Source organism: Babylonia areolata, chromosome 24, assembly GCF_041734735.1.
Source record: "Babylonia areolata isolate BAREFJ2019XMU chromosome 24, ASM4173473v1, whole genome shotgun sequence".
NCBI classification, from domain to species: Eukaryota; Metazoa; Mollusca; class Gastropoda; order Neogastropoda; family Buccinidae; genus Babylonia; species Babylonia areolata.
Window position 1 is genome coordinate 5,550,945 of NC_134899.1, and position 12,025 is coordinate 5,562,969.

At 43.4% G+C, this 12,025-nt stretch overlaps 1 protein-coding gene across 1 annotated transcript in view; it reads right to left on the bottom strand.

Moving 5' to 3' along the window:
* The window catches only part of LOC143299145 (cGMP-dependent 3',5'-cyclic phosphodiesterase-like), a 181,379-nt gene that overhangs the window by 43,751 nt on the left and 125,603 nt on the right, over positions 1-12,025 (bottom strand). The window contains exons 11-14 of the mRNA XM_076612274.1: positions 11,919-11,987; positions 8,351-8,481; positions 7,485-7,596; positions 1,224-1,263 (exon numbers count right to left, since the gene is read on the bottom strand). Of these exons, the coding sequence (XP_076468389.1) occupies positions 1,224-1,263; positions 7,485-7,596; positions 8,351-8,481; positions 11,919-11,987 (352 nt within the window). The remainder of the gene's footprint in view (positions 1-1,223; positions 1,264-7,484; positions 7,597-8,350; positions 8,482-11,918; positions 11,988-12,025) is intronic.

The window sequence follows — 12,025 nt, forward strand, 5'->3', positions numbered from 1 at the left end:
CCTGGCTTTGGAGTTCACATTTTTGACAGGTATTTCAAAGGAAGTGTGATGGCAGAATGTGTAATGCAGGCATCCACAAGATAACATCACCAACTAACAAAATCAATCCAAAACTGCAAAATAAAACACATGTGGGGCGATACTTACCATCCATGTATGATCAATGTCAGAACTATAAACACAATCACCAAAAAACAACCACCCAGAACAAAAAGAAAATTATGAAGGTCAATCATGTAATGAAAACTCGTGAGAGAAAACAAAACCAAGCATCCTACACATGAAATCTCCATCTGAATAGTCTGCATCTGCTGGGGCCAAATGTCGTATTGTCTCAATGAATGGGCAAATTTTTCCGTCTGGCAGAGCAAACGATTCTGCTGGCAGAGTTCGTAATTGGCTGAAAGGAACATTCGTATATATTGTGGGTCTCTTTAGGGAAAACCTGGACTGTTTCCTGTTACAGTATTTTTGCATCATTGACAGTTCTCTTGAAGGACTCAACACAGTCTCAGACTTCAGGCTAGATGATTCTTTGAGAGCTGGAGTTAGAGATGACATATGTGAAATAATGGGATGGATCAGGTTCTGAAAGTTGAAATGGTCTACATACTCTTTGCCAGACCCCACAGCAGCAGCTCCTACCCAGGCGCATGATTGTTCTGCATCTGCTGAATCCGAGGGCATCATTTCACGTGAATTTCTAAGTATATTCAGAGCAGAACTAATAGTGGCAAAACTTTCATCTCTATCTGGGGTACAGTTGTTGTCGAAAGAATCAGATGCATTCGACGAAACTTCAGCTTCCAGACTGGTGGGGTCAAACATAAAAAAGTAGGCGTGAGAAAATTTTCGTTTCCTCCTTTCTTCAGCCTTCTTAACAGCCTCCTTTTCAGCCTCCAAAGACAATGCAGAACACTGTTGTGCTGGCTTGACATGGCTTGAAACCGTTTTCTTAACAGCAAATGTCAAAGTTTTAGGATCTCTATGATTTGGGTATCCAGAGGAATTCACTTTCTCAGCATCAGACATTTTTTTGCTGCGTTCTCTCTGGCTTGCCTTTCTTAGTAAACTCTTTCTTTGTGACTTTTTCTCCTGTGTCTCTGGTCTGCCTGCCTCCTGAACCTGCTCCGTGCGTCTGACAAAGAAACTGTGGAGAAACCGGGAAACAGACAACACCACAGGAGGTTCTTTGGACTGTTCCTTTCCCTGGGTACACTCACCTAGTCGTGTGAACAGCTTCCTGGCCACGTGTAACAAGGCCTGCAAAAATGGGAAAAGAACACACACTTAGCTCACCATTTCACACCGTGAGAAATAGAACACACACTTAGCTCACCATTTCACACCGTGAGAAATAGAACACACACTTAGCTCACCATTTCACACCGTGAGAAATAGAACACACACTTAGCTCACCATTTCACACCGTGAGAAATAGAACACACACTTAGCTCACCATTTCACACTGTGAGAAATAGAACACACACTCAGCTCACCATTTCACACCGTGAGAAATAGAACACACACTCAGCTCACCATTTCACACCGTGAGAAATAGAACACACACTTAGCTCACCATTTCACACTGTGAGAAATAGAACACACACTCAGCTCATCATTTCACACTGTGACAAAAAGAACACACACTCAGCTCATCATTTCACACTGTGAGAAATAGAACACACACTCAGCTCATCATAACACACTGTGACAAAAAGAACACACACTCAGCTCATCATAACACACTGTGACAAAAAGAACACACACTCAGCTCATCATAACACACTGTGACAAAAAGAACACACACTCAGGTCATCATAACACACTGTGACAAAAACGAACACACACTCAGGTCATCATAACACACTGTGACAAAAACGAACACACACTCAGGTCATCATAACACACTGTGACAAAACAAACACACTCAGGTCATCATAACACACTGTGACAAAACAAACACACTCAGGTCATCATAACACACTGTGACAAAACAAACACACTCAGGTCATCATAACACACTGTGACAAAACAAACACACACTCAGGTCATCATAACACACTGTGACAAAACAAACACACACTCAGGTCATCATAACACACTGTGACATCAAAATACACTGTGACAAAACGAACACACACTCAGGTCATCATAACACACTGTGACATCAAAATACACTGTGACAAAACGAACACACACTCAGGTCATCATAACACACTGTGACAAAACAAACACACTCAGGTCATCATAACACACTGTGACAAAACAAACACACTCAGGTCATCATAACACACTGTGACAAAACAAACACACACTCAGGTCATCATAACACACTGTGACAAAACAAACACACTCAGGTCATCATAACACACTGTGACAAAACAAACACACACTCAGGTCATCATAACACACTGTGACAAAACGAACACACTCAGGTCATCATAACACACTGTGACAAAACAAACACACTCAGGTCATCATAACACACTGTGACAAAAACGAACACACACTCAGGTCATCATAACACACTGTGACAAAACGAACACACACTCAGGTCATCATAACACACTGTGACAAAACAAACACACTCAGGTCATCATAACACACTGTGACAAAACAAACACACTCAGGTCATCATAACACACTGTGACAAAACACTGACAAACGACACACTCAGGTCATCATAACACACTGTGACATCAAAATACACTGTGACAAAACGAACACACACTCAGGTCATCATAACACACTGTGACAAAACAAACACACTCAGGTCATCATAACACACTGTGACAAAACGAACACACTCAGGTCATCATAACACACTGTGACATCAAAATACACTGTGACAAAACGAACACACACTCAGGTCATCATAACACACTGTGACAAAACACACACTCAGGTCATCATAACACACTGTGACATCATAACACACCGACAAAACAAACACACACTCAGGTCATCATATGGAGATGCTATTGGCAATTTTTTCTTCAAACAACTGCTGAAGCTGGTAAGAAGCAGATTAACAAAAAGCATTCCGTACAAAACCGTTCATTATGCATGCTGTCACTTGATGGATAAAGCTTGTTTTTTCTTTTGCAGATCCATTCAAGTTAGGCTCAAATCAAAATGAACACCCACAAAACTTAACCCTTTCGATGGTTCAGGCGCCGATCGGCAACTTCCTCATTAAATGCTTTGGACGCCGATCAGCTACCTGTACACTAGAGTTACCAACCATGCTCGTTCCTTTTTTCCATGAAACCACACAAGTACGAAATGTTCACCACGTGTTTCCGGAACATCTATTCTACGTTTGAGTTGCAAGCTGACACATGTCGAATATTTCCGAATTCATTCAGCAGATTTCTTCAGTCGAAGCATGGCAAACACTTCAGGAAACAAATGAAAGGGTGTTTACAACACCACAGAGGCATTGCAAATGAATTTAGACGATAATTCGCCAGCTGGAATGCCAATTACTGACAGTGACAGTGGAGAAGAATTCGCCAGACCGGTTATAAATGAGTGTGTGGTGGTGGTGTTTTCCCTAATGGAATTGCTAGTGTGTGTGTGTGTGTGTGTGTGTGTGTGTGTGTGTGTATGTGTCTATGTGTGTGTGTGCATTCTTCTCATCTCTGCACAAAGGTGAGTGCACATTTTATTACACTGTGTTATGTCTATGTTTCCAGTTAAATTTCCCAGTCTGTGTGTTCATTTTACGGTTGAAATGGTGTACCTTATGTTTAAAACAACTAAGAATATGTGAAAACTACTCAAAAGTACATACTTTTTCATTTTCATCAACTGATTTTAAAATTCAGTCAATGTGTTCATACAAATAAACATGCTTATCATAATTTGCATTCACTGCCCTTTAAAATGAGCTACGAATGAAGAAGATTGAATGAGTAGAAGCAAAGTTAGAGCAGGTTAAAGTGGGTTGGTGGTGACACAGTTTTCCCCCTCCTGCACAGCTGGTGTAGACAGAAGTGTACTGCTGCTCAGCTGGTTTGTACAGTGAGCTTGCTCTGCACCTCTGGTGAGTGAAAGGGTTAAAATCCTGTTCATTAGGGAAGTATTCACTAATCAAACAGAAGACAAAAATGGCATGTTCTTATGACCGTTGGTCTGGAGAGAGGGATCAAACTTTGGAGGTTTTGCTGCATAATGAGAAACACTTGAAGGGGGGAAGGGAAGACGATGGGGGAAAGTGTGCACACACACACATACACACATGCACACACACACACACACACACACACATGCACACACACACACAAGCACACAATCACACAAATGCACACACACAAACAATGCACACAGTTTCATGAAATGGATCAGGTACTTTGAGAATTGTGCAACGGTTGTGGAAGACATGAATGGTGTTGGAGCAGGAGCCACAAGAACCAGCAGCGCTGAAAGTGTACAGTCTGATGGCCCCAGTTTGACCCTTTCTCCCACTTCACTCACCTTGACCCCTAACATCAATCTTCATCTCACTAAACATTTGCCAGATCACAGCTGTATCGATCATCTATGGCCAGTGGGTGGGAGGACAGGGAGGGACAATGACTGAAAAGCTTGCTTTCGTTTAAGGTGCCATTCACATGCAGCTCTCCTGCCACATCCCTTGCCATGCTCTTCCTTTTTCCCACTCTAATGCTCTCAACACTGAAGTCTGAAATAAAAGCACAACTCCCTGTAGGGATCTGCTTGGCTGGCGTTGCCAGTCCAAACACACAGCTCACCTCACATCCCACACATACAAAGTGTCCAGGTCCAGGTCCACAAGACAGCCAGAAAAAGGAAAAAGCCAGAAACAAAGAGAGTGAAATGACAGAAGAACTTTCTAGCTCAGAATTTTCAGATGCAGATAACATCAGACCTGTTTACCCCCAAACAGATACAAGTGTAGCTTGGATGGGCAATAAGTGTAGTTTCAGAGTAGTAAAGTGTAGCATTTTTACCGAGCATTTTTTACTGCCAAAGTTGACATAAATATCATTATTATGATAATGACAAATGAATGATTTTCTTACCTTACATAAACAGCTTGATAAAATTGTATTTAATCAGTACTGATGAATGTCTCAAACTGGTAAATGAAGGGAACAGGCCACTGTTTGTGTTGATGTTCATCCTAAAACAGGCAGTTATTTACATGCATGTCGAATTCACACACACACTAGAACAGTAGTAGCCAAGGTCACTTCAATGTTTTCAACTGAAGGAATTAGTGCTCAAATGTGTCAAAGGAGAGGAGGCTTCCAGTCCAACTTGGTTGTGATCAGATGGTCAATGAACAGGATAAAGAACTTAAATCTATATCCATGAACTGAACCTGATTTGTCCACTGGGCTATAAACAACAGAATTTTAATTGACTGACTGAAGAACTTGAGGAAAGACAAAAAAACTAAACTTGTGTAGTCCAGTGGACAATAAACATGATTCCAACTGACTGACTGAACAACTTGAGGAAAGTCCATAAAACAAACTTATATAGTCCACTGGGCTGCAAACATGATTCCAATTGACTGAACACCTTGAGGAAAGTCCATAAAACAAACTTGTATAGTCCACTGGGCTATAAACATGATTCCAATTGACTGAAGAACTTGAGGAAAGTCCATAAAACAAACTTATAGGAAAGTCCATAAAACAAACTTATATAGTCCACTGGGCTATAAACATGATTCAAACAAACAGAACTGAACACCTTGAGGAAAGTCCACAAAACAAACTTATTTAGTCCACTGGGCTATAAACATGATCAGCCGGCAGATCATTGCTTCAGCCCTCGTGACCTCCTGCTCCATTGTATTTTTCTTTTCTACCATTTGGGGCTGAAAGAATGAAGCCATGGATTTAAACTTTCCAATGGCTTCCTCATTTTCCGCATGTGTCTTGGTACTGCAGTGCAGAGTAACAATCAAACAACCCGCCATGCTTACACGAGAAGTCAGTTTTGCATATCATGCCGAAAACAAGTGTGCAACGAGTGTGCTTTTACGTGTATGACCGTTTTTACCCCGCCATGTAGGCAGCCATACTCTGCTTTCGGGGGCGTGCATGCTGGGTATGTTCTTGTTTCCATAACCCACCGAACGCTGACATGGATTACAGGATCTTTAATGTGCGTATTTGATCTTCTGCATGTGTATACACACGAAGGGGGTTCAGGCACTGGTAGGTCTGCACACATGTTGACCTGGGAGATCGGAAAAATCTCCACCCTTTACCCACCAGGCGCCGTCACCGTGATTCGAACCCCGGACCCTCAGATTAAAAGTCCAACGCTTTAACCATTCGGCTATTGCGCCCGTCACCTTCGATGTGGAAGGCTGTACAATTTCACAATCTGATTTTTCATCTGAAGTTTGATGCTGTCGTTTCTTGTCCACCATTTTGGATGGTGAAAGAGAGACAAGTTCTGTTATTATGTGCGTTTGTGCATGGGCACGCAGCTATTTCAAGCACTTATAATGAGATCACTTGCCGGCAGCGATGGAGAATAAAACAAAGAAACGCAACCCCCTGAGCTGAAAAATGGGCACCGCCAGTTAAAGAGAAAAAACAACAACGTGGGTTTGTGTTTGGACTGGATCAGGGGTGAACCGCAAAGCTGGCAACCAGGCATTCATGGAGCTTTCTGTACTGATGTGTAGCAGCTTAGCAACTGCTTCAAAAGAAGAGAATTAAACACTGAATCAACAACTGGACTGAACACTGGACTGGACACTGGATTAAAAACTGGGCTAAATGCTGGATAAATCACTGGACTAAACATTGGACTAAATACTGAGATTGGTCATAGACTTTTCCCTCCACAGATTTTCTCCTTTCATCAACTGGTTTAGGCATACAAGCGGCTGAAATGCGCCAGAAAGAGACAGGAGTTGTGTGCCTGGTGTGGGATAACACTTTGGCTAGGTCTGGTTTGGGGGAAGTATACAGATGGTATATTTTCTTTCTTCACAAATTCATTGTACACCTCATGAGCAGGTGTTTACAGATATATACACACAGGTGCTTTAGACCCTCTTCTATCCTTTTGTTGTCCAAACAGACCTATTTTTATGTTTTATCTTATGCCTCTGCGCACACAGGTCAGCAATAGTCAATGATGATGACTGACTTTCCAAATTGAAGAAGTGCACTCAGACACACACACACACACACAGTCACTCAATAAAGCAATCAAGGAAACAATACATCTCTAAACACACACACACACACACACACACACACAGAGAAAAGAAAATGAAAAAAAAAACACAACAAAAATTACCAAAGCATTACAAAAAAAAGATGATAAAAATCAGCTGCACTGAGAATTTTAATGATTGGCTATCATGATCTGAAAATATACATGATTATTTGATCAAATCCACAAATTTCCACACTAATATATCATTAATTGTTTTTTTTTAATCCACACCTCCTTTCACGATTCTGGCTTTCCAAACATACCTGTGTTTGAATTTTCAGCTTGCGTTCATTCTGGAAGGCTAAGGTGCTTGTGAGGACAGTGGCCGTGTATGTGAAACACTGGCGGACAATCTGAATGTCTGTGTCCGTGAATCTGAAAGTGGATATCTTGCAAAAGCATTCTAAAGGAGTGCATGGTCGGGTGAAACAATAGCGATCACAGTCACCATCATGAACATCATAACAATAATGGAAGCTAAAAGACAACAACAACAAAAAGCTGTCACATGGTGGTGGTTTTTAAAAAAATTTTTTTTAATGTTTTACATTTTCATAAGTTATGTCTGTTTCTGGAATAAAAGCTACAACAGTCTTCCTACTCCTACCCCTATGATATTGCTAGAATAATTCCCATTGGCAAAATGTATTTTTAAACAGACCAGAATAATCTTATCTTGAAAGGGTCTATTTCAGTTATCGTCATACTGGTAAAAGAAAAGATAATTTCAAATATGTTTAATAACTGAAAAAGCTATGGGCACAATATGTGACTAGTTTGAAGAAAAGGTTAATTTTCAAAATGCTAAAATAAAATCTTAATTAATTCACAAAACATGTTCCAAGATGATGATGTTTGCTGATGATCAATATCTTTATGAAAGTGGTGGCTGGACAGGTTTTATCTATATCTATCACCCTGCCCAGTTTGATTTCCCTAACACTTGAGAGCTGAGAAAATGCCAGTTTACCATGCACACACACAAACATGCACACACGCACACACACACACATGCGCACACACACACACACACATGCACACACACACACACACACACATCTGCAGACAGTCCATGTAGGCACAGGCAAGTGCAAAGTGAGTGACCCTAACTAAGGAGAAACGGCCCTACCCTCCTCCACCGGTCTTGTTGACGAGACAGGCCAGGGCCAGGAGGTCGTCGCTCCCTTTCCGTGCCACCGGCACGCACAGCAGACTGTCCACCTTCATGTCCACAATCTTCTCCACCTCCCCCCTCCGCTCCTGACCACACACACACACACAACAGACCCCTCACCACACACATCAGTTTCAGTTCCTCAAGGGGTGGGGGGAGCCACTGCGTTCAGACGACACTACACCACATCTGCTAGAAAGATCCCTGACCAACAGCATAACCCAATGCACTGGTCAGGCCTTGAGTGAGTACACACATGTTTGCATACCTAACAGAGTGGATTTCTTCTACAGAATTTTGCCAGAGGGCAACACTCTTGTAGCCATGGGTCCTTGACAGGGTACCCAGTGAGTGCTGCACTGGGGACTTTTGTTCTATCATCTCATTCGAATGACTGGATGCCAAGTTTGATTTTCCAGTCAAACTTAGGAGAAAGGGCGAGACTGGGATCGGAACCCAGACCCTCACAGACCCTGTACTGGCAAATGATCACCTTAACCATTCTACCATTTTCCTCTCCCCCCAACCCCCCAAAAAAAAGATACATATACATCTGCACAGGGACAGGATTAACATGACAACAGAGGGGGGTAGGGTTGAGGGAGGCAGGGGGGTCCACACCTCTGTCCAGTAGGGCCCCTGGGGTGTCTGTCCAATCTGTGCCCTGCAGCAGGCATAAAGCAAACAACAACCAACAGTTCCAAAGAAACAACATAAAAAAACTCATGTACATCTTGCTGTTCAACAGAACCATTTTTTTAGGCTGGGAACAGGCACTAAGGTGTGTCATATCATCTCAACTGTTTCAGTGACATTACACCCACACTGCTTATCCCCTGTCCCCCATACAAAGCCACACAACCCCTGTCCCCCATACAAAGCCACACAACCCCTGTCCCCCATACAAAGCCACACCCCTGTCCCCCATACAAAGCCACACAACCCCTGTCCCCCATACAAAGCCACACAAGCCCCCTGTCCCCCATACAAAGCCACATCCCTGTCCCCCATACAAAGCCACATCCCTGTCCCCCATACAAAGCCACACAACCCCTGTCCCCCATACAAAGCCACATCCCTGTCCCCCATACAAAGCCACACAACCCCTGTCGCCCATACAAAGCCACACAACCCCTGTCCCCCATACAAAGCCACATCCCTGTCGCCCATACAAAGCCACATCCCTGTCGCCCATACAAAGCCACACAACCCCTGTCCCCCATACAAAGCCACATCCCTGTCCCCCATACAAAGCCACACCCCTGTCCCCCACACAAAGCCACATCCCTGTCCCCCACACAAAGCCACACAACCCCTGTCCCCCATACAAAGCCACACAACCCCTGTCCCCCATACAAAGCCACATCCCTGTCCCCCATACAAAGCCACATCCCTGTCGCCCATACAAAGCCACACAACCCCTGTCCCCCATACAAAGCCACATCCCTGTCCCCCATACAAAGCCACAACCCTGTCCCCCACACAAAGCCACATCCTGTCCCCCACACAAAGCCACAGCCAAAGCCACACTCCTGTCCCATATATAAAACCACACCCCTGTCCCCCATATAAAGCCACACCCCTGTCCCCCATAATACAAAGCTACACCCCTGTCCCCCATACAAAGCTACATGGGTACACCCCTGTCCATCTTTCAAAGAGCCCCCTAACCCTGTCTCCCATACAAAACCACATCCCCATTTGTCTGCAACAGTTTCAGCAATGACCGGCAGTCCACAATACAATATCCACATCATGTTGCCAGAACACTACACACCAGAGGAGACCCTGCACTGCTGATGAGTCACTTTGGTGTTCAGTGGCGTATGTTCTGATTTAATGTATGCAGGACACCACCTACTAAGCCCCCTGCCGATGACAATAATCGACTAGTTGCAAACTGAGTCAGCGTCCTTGATGGAGTCGAGACCATCGTAACTTCCTTCCACCCACATTCCACCATGCATCTGTCCTCAACAATGGCTTTGATAGGAACTCATCACAAAGCACCAAGGGCAGGGAAAAATCAAAACTGAGGTCAACTACAATGAGAGCTGAATATGCCAAGTCCACAGAATCTGGGACAATGTTTCTTTTTTTTTTCTGTATTAAGTGATGAGAGAGGATGAGGGGATGATGATAAAAAGGACACTATGGAGGTCCGTTAGGGTTTAGGATTACTGTGACTGGGCTGTTTATGCATCCTTACTTGATATATCTTGGCATCAACCAGGCCTGAGACATAAGACCCTTGCAGTTTTGGTTGGGAAATATGAGCGACAATCCTAATGATGCATCTGTGAAGTGGATAGCATTCTGCTGGAAGGTCCCAGTCTTACCAGTCTTGCCTTTTCTCCCAACTTTGACAGGAAAATCAAACTGAGCATCTTGTCATTCGGATGAGACGATAAGTGAGGTCCTGTGTGCAGCACGTACTTGGTGCACTGAAAAAGAACCCATGGCAACGCGAGTGTTGTCCTCTGGCAAAATTCTCTGGAAAAAATCCACTCTGATAGGTACACAAATATATAAGTACGCACTTAAGGCCTGACAAAGCACGCTGGGTTATGCTGCTGGTCGGGCATCTGCCAAGCAGATGCGGTGCAGCTTATATGGTTTTGTCCAAATGCCATGGTGCCTCCTTGAGAAAATGAAACTGAAACTGAAAAACTTCACCTGTGTGTTGGAGCCAGCCATGGGCTGCAAAATCCCTATTTCTGATGGGGCTCGAACCCCTGTCCATTCAGTAATCAGTCCATGACTATCATCGCTTCATTTTGGTGGCCGGTTCAACCCAGGCATTTTATCTGAGCCAGCAACTGCATCTCTTGGCAGGTCATCAGGTACAGCTCACCTCTGTGTGCTGACGATTGTCATCCTGACAATGCTTGGCTGCCAACCAGTGGAACTGGCATGCTTGCTGTGTGGTGCAGAGCAGAAGTGGTTTTGTTACAACTCATTTCTCTGAGAGAAAATCAGGCAGCTCAAGGAAAGTATTTTGCCACAAACTGTACACCTCTTCTTTCTTCTTTTTTTTTTAAATCTCCCCTGTGTGCATGTATACATCTCTCTGCTTCATCTTGTGGGAGAAAACCGAATAAACCATGGACCAATAATGAACCATGCACCCTGTGTATCAAAAGGGCGCATAGGGAGCATAACAAAAATTCATAAATTGCGTATTCTGGTAAGTGTACACTCAGTCAAACACACACAAACAAGCCCCTCCACACGCACACACACACACACAACACAAACACACACAATTCAATCATTGCACAGTGAAGATTCAATCCCTCCAAACACAGCAGCCTTACTCTTACACACACACTTAAACCTATAGCACAACAAAGTGGAACATTGCATTTGCAATAAAACACACACACACAGATCTGGTGCAAAGCATCATAACAATTAACATGAAAGATGACAAAAACAAATTCCAGTGAGAAACTGGAATGTAAAAGAAAAGAAAAGGAAAACAAAATCTCTATAAAATAGAAGAAAAGTGTCAGGCTCTCACCGTGGGTATGTGTTCCAAGAACATGGGCTGCTTGGTTTCCAAAGCCTGAGCGAAACAACTCCATAGCCCCTGTCACAAACCAAAGGCAGCATTCAGAGTCATTCTGC